Source organism: Cynocephalus volans, chromosome 18 (assembly GCF_027409185.1).
Source record: "Cynocephalus volans isolate mCynVol1 chromosome 18, mCynVol1.pri, whole genome shotgun sequence".
Classification (NCBI taxonomy): domain Eukaryota; kingdom Metazoa; phylum Chordata; class Mammalia; order Dermoptera; family Cynocephalidae; genus Cynocephalus; species Cynocephalus volans.
This window is the reverse complement of record NC_084477.1, coordinates 13,245,981-13,262,383: the sequence shown is the minus strand read 5'-3', so window position 1 is coordinate 13,262,383 and position 16,403 is coordinate 13,245,981. Positions and strand designations below refer to the sequence as shown.

At 42.7% G+C, this 16,403-nt stretch overlaps 2 protein-coding genes across 11 annotated transcripts in view; one reads left to right on the top strand and one right to left on the bottom strand.

Annotated features, from left to right (window-relative positions):
- The window catches only part of LGALS8 (galectin 8), a 34,988-nt gene extending 24,422 nt beyond the window's left edge, over positions 1–10,566 (top strand). For 6 of the 7 annotated variants that reach the window (XM_063082908.1, XM_063082905.1, XM_063082906.1 and 3 more), the window contains one exon: positions 7,859–7,918. In XM_063082908.1, coding sequence (XP_062938978.1) covers positions 7,859–7,903 — 45 coding nt within the window. In that variant the 3' untranslated portion in view covers positions 7,904–7,918. Of the gene's footprint in view, positions 1–7,858; positions 7,919–10,522 lie in introns of those variants that run through there. The other variant, XM_063082904.1, reaches the window with a different exon arrangement.
- The window catches only part of HEATR1 (HEAT repeat containing 1), a 48,352-nt gene that overhangs the window by 2,431 nt on the left and 29,518 nt on the right, over positions 1–16,403 (bottom strand). For all 4 annotated transcript variants that reach the window (XM_063082899.1, XM_063082898.1, XM_063082900.1 and 1 more), the window contains 17 exons: positions 16,228–16,371; positions 15,302–15,420; positions 15,089–15,210; positions 13,365–13,493; positions 11,732–11,962; positions 10,833–10,959; positions 9,491–9,651; positions 6,903–6,949; positions 5,500–5,623; positions 4,782–4,922; positions 3,917–4,206; positions 3,045–3,195; positions 1,911–2,069; positions 1,615–1,749; positions 1,376–1,480; positions 1,120–1,288; positions 406–560 (listed from right to left, as the gene is read on the bottom strand). In XM_063082899.1, coding sequence (XP_062938969.1) covers positions 406–560; positions 1,120–1,288; positions 1,376–1,480; positions 1,615–1,749; positions 1,911–2,069; positions 3,045–3,195; positions 3,917–4,206; positions 4,782–4,922; positions 5,500–5,623; positions 6,903–6,949; positions 9,491–9,651; positions 10,833–10,959; positions 11,732–11,962; positions 13,365–13,493; positions 15,089–15,210; positions 15,302–15,420; positions 16,228–16,371 — 2,509 coding nt within the window. The remainder of the gene's footprint in view (positions 1–405; positions 561–1,119; positions 1,289–1,375; positions 1,481–1,614; positions 1,750–1,910; positions 2,070–3,044; positions 3,196–3,916; positions 4,207–4,781; positions 4,923–5,499; positions 5,624–6,902; positions 6,950–9,490; positions 9,652–10,832; positions 10,960–11,731; positions 11,963–13,364; positions 13,494–15,088; positions 15,211–15,301; positions 15,421–16,227; positions 16,372–16,403) is intronic.

Sequence of the window (16,403 nt, the reverse complement as noted above, 5' to 3'; positions counted from 1 at the left end):
CCTTCCTGATGTTAGCAGACTCAGAAACCAGGCAGTATTCTAACACTCTCTCCAGAGCAAATTTATTGCCTTCTGGAACTTCAAAAGAATCTGGTAGCCCTTAGCAGCATCCCTTTCCCTCCAGCAGAGCACCCGGAGGGGTCCGCTCTTCCCTCCAGAGGGCAGCCACACCCTGGAACGTTCGCAGTGAAGTCCCGTTAAATTTCCTAAAATTAATATTAACCATGAAATCTTCAAAAGTAAAACTCATTAAACTTCACAGTGAAGATAAGTTATATCTATGAAAAATCAATTTTGAAATTGAAAAGAAAAAAGCCTTGCTAGTTGTCATTTAGCAGAGTGAAAGCCTGCAGGGATTGAACGGTGACAGCTTCCTCAGGAACAAGAGTGACTGTGTCTGGTTACCTGATCCACCAGAGGCATCATCAAGGCTTCTGCTCTCTCTTTACTTATGAAGTGCTGGGTATCAAAGAGGAAGATTTTATACAAACAGTTCAAAATAAATTGTAGCAGCAAGCAGCACTTTTCAGTGTCATTTTCACAGTCAAAAAATGCTTCATCTGTAGATGGGGGAAAAGGAAAAATGAAAGAAACTGAATTTCACAATTTAATCTCCAATATTTAAATTTGAATCACTATTAAAATAACTACAATCAGAACAGTACAGAATTCTAAAATGACCTAGGAATCATAATTAGGATAAAGGCAGAACACGAAACGGACGGTGTCTCAGAAAAGTGATGCCTCCTGTTCGGGCTGTTAAGATTCTAATGTTCAGTCTGGCAAGTTAAATTCTCTCAACTATCAAGTGTGTTGCTTATAAGCATTGGAGAATAAACCAATCTTAATTCTAATGTTTTAAAGTCACTTCCGATACCTGAGAGTAATGCCCATTTACTTCCTTCTTTCTACCAAGTGAGCTAACTTGCTAGTAACATTTTTTCATTGTGCAAAAACAAACAGTTCAATGTCTGACAACAATAAAGTAAGAATTCTCCCTCCTTAGCCTAGAATTCAAGAACCTTCAGAACCTCGCCTGTGAGCACTAGGTCATGTGCTTATTGTACCCTAGGTAAGGCGCACAGGGCCGTGTCAGCTGAACTGCAGCAAGCTACCAACCTGTTTTGGAGATGTTCACCTGGTTCAAGGTGTCGGCAAACGGCTTCACTAGGTGGCCAGCGAACAGACTAAAGAGCCCTTTCAGTTTTCCAGCAATGCAATCCGCCAAGTTGTAAAACGTCAACAGTCTGTCCTTTGGGGCATCTTCTGTTTTAGCCCAATCGAACAGCTAGAAGGATGACGGGGTGTTAGTCTCTTCTACACATCCCGTCACTTAATCTGAGCACAAAGCAGGCGTAGAGGAAGAAAGCCTCACCTTGAAGAACAGGGGTCTGAATGTGACCTCTGAGAGTTTTACAACCATGGCTACTAGACAGTCAATGATAAAGTTTTCCGTTTTCCCAATTTCTTCCAGATTATTCTGAAAATACAAAAGCGGATTTATTACCCAGAGTACTCACATCTAACTCTCAGTTACTCTGGCAGGCACAACTGTTCCGCAGCTCTGTTCTCTGGTTTTTAAACAGATTTCAGGGAATTAAGAGATGGGAGTACCCGAGAGTGCTGTGCTCGGAAGTCCAGGGCCTTCAGGAAAAACGCGGTGAGCTGAGCCTGGTGGGAGGCGAGCTCTTCCTTCTTCATCACCCCGATGTGCTCCTGCAGGATGCTCATAAACGGGCCCATGTGATTCTGCCAACAACACAATCGAGAGGTGCCCTTTTCCACTATTCCTAGAGTTCCGCGATGCATTCTCAAAGGAATTAAATAACCATATTCTTCGTTAAGTGAAATGTGAAGGTTTCGGTACCAACTCTCCCCTCCCCAAAGTCTAAGAGCCCGTATGATCTAACCTTCCAGTTCTTCTCAATGTGCTCATAGGTTTTGTTGACAGCTGGCAGGAAGACGCGGGGCGACAGCGTGGCAGCCAGCGTCTTTTTAAGCGACGTGAGGCGAACACTGGCCTGTGAGGCAGCGCCCGTTTCACTAGCGACTCTCTCCAGACAGACCACCTACAGGGATATCAAAACCGTGATCGAGGCCATCATGGATCCTCCACGACAACCACAAGTTTACACAAAGGCTCAGGGAGGACACAAAGTCAGTTCAAGTGCTAGTGTTTGGGAAACGTTTAGCGCATTTCAGCTACACACAGAATTACTTTTAAAGCGACCCTGAATGTCTGTAGGTAAAACTGGGCCGATGCCCCTCTCCCACCTGGGAGTCAGGGATGAAGGTAAACGGTGGGTGCAGAAGCACCCACAGCACAGGGACTGCTGATACTGTCACAGGACAGGGATCCAGGGACCACCTGCTAAAAACCCTAGAGAGCCGCTCGGGGCATCGGCCCCCTTCTGTGAGGCAGCTACTTTTCAGCCCCGGCTGCAGAGTATATGAATGGGGCAAATCATTTGCCCAATGGTAGTTAAGGCTCCTAACCTCATAAATGGCAAGTGATTAACACAACAGAACAGTAACGACCAGAGGAACATTCGTGATCAACATTCTTGGACACTTTTAATCAGAAATGCCACTTGCCTGTGGTGTGTTGACAGGCAACCACTGACCTGCAATATAGGAATTCTGCTTTGCAGGACACCTGAGGATTAAGAAATCTTTCACAGTAGAAACAAACAGGGCACACTAGTTCCCACAAGAAGTAATAAAAGGCAGCTCTACAAGCCCAACCGCATGGATCTTGCAGAGGGAAAAAAAGCAATACAATAAATTCTACACAATTAAAAAAGAGAAGCGCCTCACTAAAAAGTGATTGGGATCCATTTCACGATTAAACAGAAGGGACAATGGAAGAGGTAAAGAGGCACACATTTACTGAAAACAAGCACATCTTTTCGGAAATAGGAATCCCTCCTGTCAAACAGAAATTAACACTTAAAGAATAAAAAGAAAATCGCTAAATTGGTTATCTTTTGCTGTCCCCCCCTCCCCCCCACTCCACGTGGCATGTCCTGGTCATCAGGGCTCACCTGAGACAGAACACCTTCTAGGTAGGGGCTGATGAAGTGCGGGAGAGTCTCGACCACCTTGTGCAGGGCAGCCAAGGCGCTGAGCAGGTAGACCTCGCTGGAGACCAGCGCGCTGGTGTTCCTCAGGGTTGCCAGCAGCGAGGGCATCAGTCTAGACACGGGGAACACAAGTTTTAGAGGAACTTCCGCAGAAACAGTGACTGGACAGCGGTGTAGAGGTCATTTTGAAAAATCCAACCAAACTACCCGTTACATCCCTACGTACCTCATAGCCTAGAAAACGTCATCTACACATTTTATGTGACCAAGTGCAAGAAATCTCCCTGTGCCAATAGTACTGACACCATAGTAATTTTTTAAAAATACCAATGTCTTTCAATTACTGAACACATACTATGTGTCAGGCACTGTGCAAAAAGACATGCAAGCACTGCCCTACAGAAACCCCATGGGGTGGGACTGTCCCCGTTTTACACATGGCAAAGCTCCAACAAGTTCAGTAACCTGCCATGGCTGCAGAGCTAGCAGCCGTCACAGCCAAACGTGGAGCCGGCAGCCGTGCCTTCCCCACGTGGCAGCACAGGGCAGCTCTGGCCTTGCCCGCTGGATGGGCCCCTCCATCAAGGAGCCTCTCCCCCTGCTCTCTAACTAGTCAAGGAGGGAAAAACTGGGGGCAGGGAAGATCACAAGGCAGTGCACCCGAGGATAAACAGGAATGCTGTGTTTCAGTTTGAAGAGGAGGCTGATTCTTTAACAAATCTAATTCTACGTAAGTTCTACTCAGAGGAGGGAAGGAAAAAGAAAGGTCACTGAGGTATTGTTTTTCCATCGGACCCGACTGCTGGGTCCTGCTCCGAGTGGCAGTGGCGCACCTGGGAAGCTGAGGGATGGCCAGCGCCTCCAGGGTTGAGGCCACCTCTGCTACGCAGAGCAGGGCACTTCCCAAGACGTTCCTCTCTTCCCTCCTTTCTGGACTGATCAGGTTCACTGCAGCGTCCAACACAGGGACAAAGGGCTCCGGATGTCCTGCACCGAAATTCTTGCACAGAAGTTTTAGGGTATACAAAGCCATCTGTCTGTTTATTGCTTGTTCTTCTTCTGCCTCCTTTCCTCCTTGCACAATGGCCAAAAGGACCGGGACCAGTTTTAGGAAACGATAAACCTGAAGAGGAAGGCAACACCCCCAAATAATTAAAGCTGCAAGAAACGCTAGTCCATTTCCCCATTTGCAAGGCTTGAGACTGTCCAAATGGAAGTCAGATTCTGGGGTCCTGGACCACGTGGTGATACACAAGCACCTGTTCTCCATCTGCCTTCTTTACCAGTAAGCAATGCATGCGCCTGCTGACCAATTCTTGATGTATATTTTGTTTTGTTTTTTTTGGTGGCTGGCTGGGATAGGGGTCCGAAGCCTTGATGTTGGTGTTATAACACTGCACTCTAACCAACTGAACTAACCTAATGGCCAGCCCCGACTTCTGATTTTATAGAAAGCACCCTACTAGTTTGGAGTAAAAGGGGATTAGAATTATGCTAAGCCAAGGCAATGTACAGTCCATCTTAAGTACGAAGTCCATGAGGCTGAAATTCTAAGAGCTCTTACAACACATGTACACTCTATTAAATTTACCATCACATTTTTAAACACACACACATCACAGTATAATATGAAGGGGTTAAATGTAGCTCTCTGACAAAGCGAAGGACAGCATGGGAAGCTCTGCAGCCTGCACTCACAGTTTTCTCCTTCCAGTGTGCGTTCTGCTGCAGCTTGTTATTCAGAAGATCCAGTGCTTTCCGGCGAACGGACGGGAGGGGGTTGCACACCAGTCCCCTGATCACGGGGATAAATGTCTCTGTTGGCAGCAAGGCGTTGACCTACAGAAAAGTTTTACACAAAAAGAAAAAAAAAAAGGGGGTCAACTCTAATGGAAATAACTTCCATTCACTGCACACCCTCTAGTACCAGGCATTTTCATACACATTTTATTATTTCTTTCAATAGCCTTTCAGGTAGGCATCACTAACCACGAATTACTATATAAAACAAAAACTTGATGTTAGGAATAAGTGTCAAGGCCACACAGTTATATAATTTGCCCAGATTTGAGTAGCAATCCTAATTTCGGAGCCAATGATACATCTAATATACCTAATAAGCATTTTTTTATTCCACCTGAATAAAGTGGAACATTATACAGCATATTACATGACTATGTATATTTCACACATAGTTGTTGAGGCACATGGTTTTATAATTAGTAGGGAAACAATTTTTTTCCAGACAAATTTATCTCTAGTCATCAAGAGATTCTTTTCCAAGAAAATTCTGAGCTTCCTTATATTAAGAAAAGGTACTGCTAAATTTATTCTTTAAAGTAAAACTTCAAGATAAATAATTTCACAATGACAAAACAGCAACGAAACACAATTATGGGGAGAAATGAAAACCAACCTTATCTAACACGTCATAGGCTTTACTGAGGAGTGCTCGCCAGAACTTCACAGTCAGTTTGTCTGCATTTTTTTCCAAGGACTGTGCTACGGCATTAATATAGCCAAGAATAGTTTCCAGCAACCTGAAACACAGTTGACATTCAGCTAATGGAACCTGAAGGCATTTAAAAAACTCACATCTATCTCATGCTGAATGTTTCAAATCAAAAGACCAACTAAATAACTTTATACTAAATTATTTCAAAAACTAGGTGGAAAGAAAGGAAAAGGAGGGATTATCACCACAGAGGAATATCACTAAGAAGTACACAGGTGCCTCTGTCCGAAAGGATCGCCTACACTCGGGCTCTGTGAGGCGCGGAGTCAGCAGCAGGGGGTCTGACTGCCGTCCACACTGGCTTTCAGGGAGTTACGGCCCTAGGTCACAACGGCAGCTGCCCCCCTGCCGCCCCACCCCCACACTCATATGTTCGGGTCAAGTGGGAACACACCCATGTCTTCAACATTGCTAGGAGACAGAAAAGATACGAAGTTCAATTAACCTGTAACAGAAAAGTACACGCCAAATTCCAACACAACGACCACTGGAGCTCCCCTCACTGCTGCCAACCTGAGGGGGCATTCTGAGGGATGAGAGCAGGGACAGAACTTGACACCACACGGCAGAGGAGGGGACGGAGGGCACAGACAAAATCCCCCTCCGACATGGAAAGTCCTGCATACAGGGCTACGAGCCAGGCCACAGGACTGGAGCTCACAGCTCACAATCCCGGCCACAGGGCAGGCACCTTCCAGGAAACGGCAGGACGGAAGCCTTGCAAGGCAGTGCTTCCAGGAAGCAGGTGCACAGCAAGGCCAGGAGATACCTTGGCGATGTGGGAGTGAAGGGAAAGAATTTCTGAATCCAAATACGTAACGACACCACATGGATGATAATCCACGGAATAAAATAAGAGTTCTCAAGTCCATGCAGAACTGGACCAGATTAAAAGACACTAAGGAGATATGACAACCAAGTACAACAAAGAAGCCTAAAATGGATCGTGACCCAGAGAAAGAAGTGATATAAAGGACACTGTTGGGATAAACAGGGAAACTGGACTATGATGAGCTACAGATCAGATCACAGTATCACATCAATACTAAATTACATGAATTGGAAAACTGTGCTGTGGTTCTATAAGAACATCTCTCGTTCTTAGGAAGCACGGGGGAAGAGGCATGATGAGTACAGCTTGCCTTCAGTGGCCAGCGGGAGAGTCTAGGGAGAATGGCACAAACGCGGCAGAGGGCACTAGCAGCCAGGCCCGGCTGCAGGGAGCCCTGTGCTCTTCTCTCCCAGTACTTCTAAAATTTGAAATCCTCTCCAAACAAGAAGTAAAAATAGAGAAGTAAACATACCTCTGCTCAAGGCCTTTTAAAATCTGCGGACCACCACCGTCAATTACCTAATTTTTAAAGAAGGCACCATTAGAACAGAATGCAAGCAGACAATAAAAAGTCATTTGAAGTAAGTTCCTTGAAACTCAGCTTGGAGCAGTCACACAGACCTCGCATGGGAACTGTTTTCTGACACGACAATTTAATCAGGTCCAGATTACCCTCATGGGACTGTAGTAACTCTACTTCTCTCAATTTATTTTAATTACATTCTATTTATAATATCTGTAAAGTACTATAAAAGAACCAGAAAAACATAGCAATCAAATCAGTTACCCAGAACCTAATTTTATAAAATGCGGCTCACGTTTGCTCAGACATAATTTATTGAACAATTAATAGTTTTACAGAGACAGCTGCAGTCCCCCACGCACTGCTCACTGGCCCCGTTCCCCCAGCACCGCTCGCCCGGCAAAGACACCCACCACTCCGAATCTGCAGTCAAGTATCATTTTCAGACAGCACATATCATTCAACAACGTGTGTTTTGGGAAGTATCAGACTTGTCATTAACAGCTTTGACATTTTTGCCAGTTTGATGGGCATGACAGTGGCATCTCATTTAGCCGACGTTTCCTGCTTACTGGGGAGGGTGAACTGTCCTATAGGAATTGTCCATCAGTGACTCATCTGCAGTGAACTCATATTCTTTGCCAGCTGCTCTAATGGCAACTGATGCTTTTATTTATGCAGAGCAGTAACCGTCTCAGTCTGTGGCTCTCCGTTCACTTGGTTTATGTGGATTTTGTTGAGCCAAAATTTTAAAGAAATTCTTCTCTACCCTCTGGTCACAATGATGTTCTCCCTGATTTCCTTCTAAAAGTTCTAGCTGCTGCTTGTCACACTGGCGTTTTTAGCTCTACCTGAGACTGTCTTTTGTATACAGTGTGAGATCAGAGTCTTTTTCTTCCAAACAGGAAGCGAATCGTGTCCGTGCGAGTACAGGGACCGCTGCTTTGTAAGGCCACCCACCACCACTCCTGGGGTGTGTTTCTGGGCTTCCTGTTCAGTCACACTGATTCGTCTCAGCGTTCCTACAGCACCACTGTCCTTGGCCCCTGGCATTTTGGGATCAACCTGTCAAGATCATTTTTAAAAAAATGATGTATTTGAGGAAGTGTACGGAATTCCTAGATTAATCTGGGAAGAACTGATATCTATCTTTAAATAGTGAGTGTTCCTATGCATGAACACAGTGCCTCTTTCTATGCTGTCATGTTTTCCTTTATGTCCTTTAATATCTTGGAAGTTTCTCCATAATATTCTTGCACATCTTTGTTAGGCTTATTCTTGGTAACTTATGAGTTTGTTTTTATTGTACATGAAATCTTTTTTTCTACTCTATTTCCTAATAAGATTAATAGAAGCATTATTTGCTTGATACAGATCATGGTCTACACTGGTCTCTAGACAGTGTCTACACTGAGCTCCATAAACAAGCTTGCTGAACCAATTATTAGTTCTAATTATCTGTTGATTCTCTTTATTTCCTGATTCTTACACTCATTTCTTTTACTAAGTAGAAACAACGAGAGAGGGAACCCTTGTTCCTGACTTCAACAGGCATGCTATGTTTTGTCATTAACTACGATGTAAACCACAGGTTTCTGATATTGACCTTTATTAGGCCAAAGTAATTCCCATCTGCTAAGAGGATTCTGTTTCTTAAGTCACAAATGAATACTGAATGTACTGAATCATTTCTCTGTTAAGTTTACGATGATCACATGGCTCCCCTTGATCTGTTAATGCATTATGGTACTTTAATACATGTTCTAATGTTAAACCATTTTTGAATTCCTGGTCATGAGATTTCTTTCTTTCCTTTTTTTTCTCTCATTGCTTCTGTATTTCCTTCTTTCCCTCTCATTGTTTAAACTGAAGTATAACACAAACAGAAGGGCCCACAAATCATACATGCAGAGCTCACCATATCCAGGTAAAGAAACAGCCTACACCAGCACCCCAGAAACCCTCTTCCCCGGCCCCCATCACTACCCCCTTCTCTTCCCCAAAGATAAACGCTGTCCCGACTTCTAAAGCCACAGATTTGTTTTGCCTGTTTTTGAGCTTATATAACTGGAATCATAGTATGCCTTCCTTCGTGTCTGGCTTCTTTCTTTCCAAGTTGTTTGTGAGACCCTCAGGTGGCTATGCGTCCCTGAGGTTCACCATGTTCACTTAGGACTACAGACCATTTATCCTACTGACAGACACTTGGGTTGTAACCAGTGTGGGGCTACCACGAATCAGTACAGTCGTTATAAGCATTCTTGTCCGTGCTGGTGTACGTGCTCGCACACTTCTGCTGGGTAATGCAACTTGAGAATGAAACTACTGCGTCGCAGGGTTTCTCTACATGCCCTACCTTTGCAGATCAGGCCGAATAGTTTTTCATGGTGAAGTGTTCTACTTTTTTCCAATTATCTTTAAAGCATGCCTCATGTTTTCATGAGACATTTGCCAAGCTACTCTTACTAGTTTAAAACCCAGTTCCTTTAGAAAAAGCAAAATCATTTTATCATAAACACATTTAAAGAACAGATTACCTTTTTGAGAAAATTATTGGAAGCCAGGAGCTGGGACATGAAGGACACTGACAAAAATTTAAAATGCCGCAGCTGCTTGCTAGTGTGAGTGTCTACATTAAAAATCTGTAGCATTTCTTCTTGGGGTTCACTCTTACTAGACACTGTTTTGGGAATGGGTTCTGAAAAACAGCAACACAACGGTGACCGCACTCATCGTCAACCCCATCTTCCGTGCAGATACAGACACTAGCGAGATTTAGAGTACAGCAGGGTTAACAGGACACAATTTCCAGAGACAGAAATCTGATTACACCCAGTTTTCCCTCTTCTAAATTAGTGAAAAATGTGAGCGGGTTTACTAGGAAGTAACCAATAGTCCTGAGAAGAGAGCATGTAAGACAAAAAACAAAGCAGGGCAACTGAGACAATCAAATGGCAGACAAAGGTATTTCAGGAGTCTTTCAATGTTGGCTCTGTAACCAAATTTCTGAAGGCTTATTAGGGGCATTTACTTGGTGACCACGAGGTTTAGTTCTAAAGTCTGCAGATGTGTGTCCCAGAATTTCAAACTTCAGATGCAGAATTCCTTATTCAAACATATCTAATATAAACGGGGTTGGGGGTAGAGTGATCAGGGGTCCGTGGTGGGCCACTTAAAAACCACTGTCTTCGGGAATGACTCAGTGTGAAGACTCTTCCTTAACCATGTTGCCACATACAACTCTCCAGGCACCTTCCTGGTCTGCTCCCGGGCAAGCTCAGCAGACCACAGGAAGAAGACAAGTTATTGCCCTGCCAACCAGGGTGACATGGCCAACGGCTGGCCATACACAAAACTGTCCCTGTGGGGTCCCTCTTTCTAATGCACCTTGTTGCTCCACTTTGAAGGGTAGAGAACCAAGAACGTTCCACGTATCAACTCTTTCCTAAGCCAGTGTCATTGGTGCTGCAATCAGTGGAATTTTCTTCAAGACTATCTTATGTTATTGTTTAATATTTAGCTACCACTGCCATGGTACTTATTTTCTTTTCCTGTAAATGTCTTCACAGATATTTTAATGAGAAGCTGAGAGACAGCTAATAAGGTCCTACACCAACTTATTCACCCTGGACACTAGGAATGTTCCACAGCCAAGACATCAGCCCAAGGCACGGAGGTATAAAGGACAATGCAGAACTCCTCCCGACTACTCTCCATAAGGGTTAAGAAAGTACACAATCAAATACTCAAATTAATTATTAACTTACTTTAAAAAATTCTTCTAAAGATGTACTATGTATTCTAAGGATAACCAGCACTCTCATCTGCTTCTCTTTAACTTTTAGATTAAACAATAAATGTCACCTAATTTATTCTTACCTTCTTTTTCCTCCGGCAGCTTTATTAAGTACTGCAGGATGTTCATCAAGCTTTGAATCTGATGCTGGACGCTAAATTCACAACAGACTGAAACCCAAAATTCAGTGTCCGCCTCTAAAATAGCATCCTGTATAGAAAGAAGAGAAAAAGGTAACAAAACTGTACCTATCAAATGTTAACTAAAAAGCACAAATAAAGGAACATGTTTAAAAAATATTCCTTAGCACCCAATTCATTATATATCGTTCCGTATGGTCATCCCCAGATGAGTAAGTTAGTGAGCTCCTTCTGTAAAAAGGCCCATTTATGAGAATCGTGAGGGCACAATTCCAGGACCATTTGCATTATGATTTCCGGCAGAACGGAATACACTACTTTAAGTAGGTCTAGATATTCTTCCAGATCCCACGTCTAAGACGTCATTTAAAAACAGTCCTTTGCCTGTAAGTTCTACCCTTATCTATCCAAATCCGACTCTTCCAAACAATCGTCTGTGTCTGCATCTTACTGATTCTAAGAGGTGGATGCTCCTCCCTTCCCCCACAAAATGCCTTCAGAACCACTTTCAAGAGATGCAGTTTCATTTACTTTAGAGCCGGACTCTGTTGTGCTTAAAATAGAACAACCCAGCATGGCACCGGATCTGTTTAAGAGAAAAGTCAAATAGCCCTCGGAAGATGTTTAGCTGCTACTGAGGATGTTCAGAGCGCTGCAGGCTCTGAAAGCAATTTTAAAGAATGCCAAAAACGCTTTTGAGAAAGATTCTGAGCCAGCCTGGGGAAATAACACACATTAAGCACCAACCAGCCCTGTTTGATATCATCAGCCCTGGCCAGTATCACCAAATCTGTATGAAACATCAGCATTCTCCTCCTTGCCACCCTACCGCATGTCCTGACCTTTTCTCCGCAGGCGGCCACCAGCACTGTTTTAGTGACGTACTGCTCAAAAAGCAAGATGAGGAGAACCCAGAGGAACTTCTCTGCACCCAGTGTATCAACCAGCTGAAAGAGGACGGGCAGGCGCCTGTGCTCTGGCACATGCGGTAGTGCATCCACAAACACATTAATGATTTTGACGACAATTTCTTCCACATTTCTTGTGACTTCTACAGAGTCTCCGTTACCAGACTGCAGGACAGTAAGCAGGGACAGTGAATGAGTAGACGCAAACAACCCTCCACAACACAGCTTTCCCTGGACTTCAGATGTGCCCCAACGTTCACAAAAGGACTGTCATCATCGAAGTCCAAACAATATTATTTAGTGAACTTCTAACATGTTGCAGGCATTATTTGGCCTCTGAGGGAATGCAAGATGTGAGCCCCGCCCCACAGGGGATCTATAATCTGTATGAAACAAGATGCCCACGTGGAAAGACAAGTGGAGGCAGTAAATGGCAGGTGCCGAGTGTGTGGTACGGACAGCCAGCCTGCTTGTGCCATCTGGGATGGCTGCACAAATCATGCAGAGTTTGGGTTGCTCCTTGAGAAGAATGAGCATAATCCAGGTGAGCAGAGCACAGGAAAGGCCAACCAGTCCCTCTGCTTTCAGATGAAGCTCAATCCATTTTACTCTGGTATTGGTAATCAGAACAGTGTTGAATGAATGACAGAATAAATACACACTTGAATGAATGAAGAAACCAATGCCCAGCTGTCCCGACCCTCTGCTTCTCTATCAAGTCGAGCGACATCACACTCTTCAAGTGCACTGTGCATACTCCGAGACCATGCCTTTTCTCACGCTACTGACTCTGTCATTCACAAAGCAAACCCTACCCGTCTTTCACACCAGTGCAGATTCTATCTGCTCATCCTGGCCTATGTAGACTTTTCCCTATTCTGAACTCTTCAGCAGTTATTTGCTCCACTAGTACATATCACATTAATTTATATAGTGATATTTCTTTTTATGTATATGTCCTACACTCTCCAACTTGTTGGGCACTGAAAACACCAATCTAACACCAAGATTAAAAGGAGAAAGTGCTGAATGTGGTCATCCCCAGAATGGTTAACAGCATGAGAAAAGACATTAACAAGTGAGGGAAAACAGAAACTGAGAAAGATGACCAAGCTCCTTCACCTTCGAGGCTACTTTTTACTTTCAAATTGTTCATTCCTTACTGGCAGAGGCAACATCTCGCTTCCTTCTCTGAGTTCTTAGCTCTTAGAAAATGCCTGGTAACTGTCTGTTGGATTGCATGTTAACAGATAAGCCATCGAAGCTCCAGAAGTTCCTATACTCACTGACCTACAAAAGGGCATCATAAAACTGACGCAATGTCCTGAAATAGACAGCAGGTGTACTCCACTCTGTCGGAATAATATTAAGACACTTTATAGTTACACCCTCATGGTGCGCTTGTTCACATTCTTGGAAAAGACATTTCCAAGACTGCTTCTTAGCTTCACCATTTTAAAATTTAAGAGGCCCTAGTATTTGAGCATTTCAGAAAGACTTTCAATGTCATTTACATGCAAAATTTTAAAAATTAAAAACTACTTATGGTGGTATAAAGACAACTCACCTGAATAAGGGCTGGAATAACCATTTTCACTGTCTTGTTAATAACTTGAAAACTGTAAGTATCATCCAGGCGCATGACACTGGCTCCCATAAATGTAAAAATAGACATAATATTATGTAGAACTTTATCCTAAAAAAAAAAAAGCAAAAAAACCCACTATCAACATTTTCTATTTCAAACACACCAAGTATCAATGATTTGTTATTTACAACTCACCAATAAAAAGAGAAATAACCCAATTTAAAAATGGGCAAAGAATCTGAAAAGATACTCCTCCAAAGAAAATATGCAAATGGTCAAAGCAGACAAAAGCACATGAAAAGCACGTGATCCTACGAACAGATGCTCATCATCGTTAGTCATCAGGGAATTATTAAATCAAAATCACAGGATGCCACTTCACACCCACTGATTTGACTACAGTAAAAAAGACAGAAAATAACAAGTATTGGCAAGGATGTGTAGAAACTGGAACCCTCATACACTGCTGGTGAGGGCAAAATGGTACAGCCACCTTGGTTAATAGTTTGGCAGTTACTCAGAAAGCTCAACACAGTCACCAAAGGACACAGTGACTCCACTCCCAGGTGTACAGGCAAGAGAACGAAAGCATGTCTGCACAAAACCCGCACACAATGTTCTCAGCAACATAACAATCAAAAAGTAGGAACAACACAAATGTCCATGAACTGATGAACCGATAAATAAAATGTATACAATGGAATGCTATCCAGCCATGGAAAAGAATACTTATTCAAGCTTTAACCTTGGATGGGCGAGCCTTGAAAACATCATCCAAAGTGAAAGAAGCCAGACACAGAAGGCCACATATTATATGATTTCATTTATATGAAATGTCCAGAATAGGGAAATCCATAAAGACAGTAAGTACATCAGTGGTTGACAGAGGCTGGGTGTGGTGAGGGGGAGGAGTGACTGCTAAGGGATATGGGGTTTCTTTTTCAGGTGATGAAAATGTTCTGGAAGTAAACTGTGGTGACAGTTATGCAACTTTATGCGTATACTGAAACAACTGAATTGTTCACTTTAAATGGATGAATTTTATGGCATATGAACTACATTTCAATTAAAAGAAAAAGTATCAGTGATTCTTAACTGCTTTTGGATTATCAACCCCTTTGAGAGTACAGACTCTCTTCCAAGAAAAATAAATCCCATACATATACAATCTTGAACATGATTTCAGTAGATGAAGACACCCTAAAGCTCATGGAGAACCCCAGGTTAAATCCACTATATGAAAATACTTTCAATCTCTTCAAAACCCTTTAAATGATGTATTTTATATAAGGGACATGATTTCTTTAAATGAAGGACTTTATAATCAAATCAGTTTTCTTAGGTCACTGGTTGAAAGCTGTTCAGGATTATTTGATGATTAATGTGATATTAATTGTTTCCAAATAATACCATCTTATTGGACAATTAAACTGTGCCAAGTACTGTGCTAAATGCTAACCAAATTATCCAGTTGAATCCTCACAACAATTCTATGGAGGTTACCATTAATCCCACTTGATTAAAAGGTGAACTGAAGCTTTAACATGTTCACATTCTTCCAGCTACTAAGAGGCATGGCTGAGAGTCCCACCAATCCTGGAGGTTCACAAAGCTAATGAATTTATATCAGCAAGTGCCAATGCACTGCCATGAAAGAAAAACATCTGAAATATCTCCTCAAGTCTTAAAGCATTTATACTTACTGGAAATATTCCAGCAACAGTACCCAAAAGTAAAAGCGCATGGTGATGTGTCTGGGGCATCTCTGAAAGGCGAATGCACTGAACTATCAATTCCACGTTGAACTTCTCCTCGTCTAGGATATCTACAGTGGTGGGAAATAAAATCTGAGTGTCAGGGACATTCACACGCAAGGTAGGTCATTTTTCTTCCCTTTCCTTCCAACAAGTACATACCTTTGGGTATTTTGCCACCATCTGGAGAGAGTTTTTGGCAGATATTGAGCAGACAACTAAGAATTAACTGTTTGGTGTATTCCATATTTCCTTGCTCTCGTGGCAAAGGTTCTAAACACCTTCAGGATGTCCAGAAGAGAAATGAAGAAAAATGTAAGAATTGCAAAATTCTTTGTCACATTAATGACCACTGTCCAGAACTCACGTTAAATAAGGAATAACTAAACCTGTCATTAAACAGGAAGTCTGTAAACAAGACATAGGACTTCTTAATCTTTTCTCATATGGACAGGTGCTTATGTCAAATTATTTCTCCTCTTCATTGTACTATCCATTAACCTATTTGGAATCGTACAGGACAGCCTTGAGAATTACTTGGCTTTTCACATAAAAGCACACTCCACAACTCAGTGGCATACTCTGTAGCTATCTAATAATCTACCCTAAAAATAGAGTGGGTGCCAAACTACATATCTTTAAATATAAGTAATGATGTCCTGGGCACGGTATTGAAAGTTAAGAAGGAAAGTAGGACAAAAAGTGAGTGGTCATTTACTACATAATACAGGACAAAGTAATTGGGGCATGAGCAATGGGTACCTGAAACCATTCTTTTATTTTTTTATTATTATTTTTTTTTCTTTTTTCGTGCCCGGCGCTCAGCCAGGGAGTGCACCGGTCATTCTTATATAGGATCCGAACTCGCGGCGGCGGGAGCGTCGCCGCGCTGCTAGCGCAGCACGCTACCGAGTGCGCCACGGGCTCAGCCCTGAAACCATTCTTTTAAACTTTCAACTAGAGTACTAAACATACTTTATTTTACAGACTAAACAAGAAGAGAGTATGCTGAAAAGAGAATGTTAAATACAGTCAGATGGGCAAGAATCAGAATCCCATTCTCACAGATCAAAACCAAATGTCATTACCTTGATAGCAAGTTAAAAAGAGTTGGTATCAATATCTGAGGACTTTTGAGTTTTTTCTTATGCTGCAGTAATTCTAGGATGAGGGTTACTCTTTGCCAGTAAGACCCTCCAACTTCCTGAACAGATTCTTGATCTTGTGATTTTCTGGGAAAGAGAGAAGATAAAAAGTTGGAAAA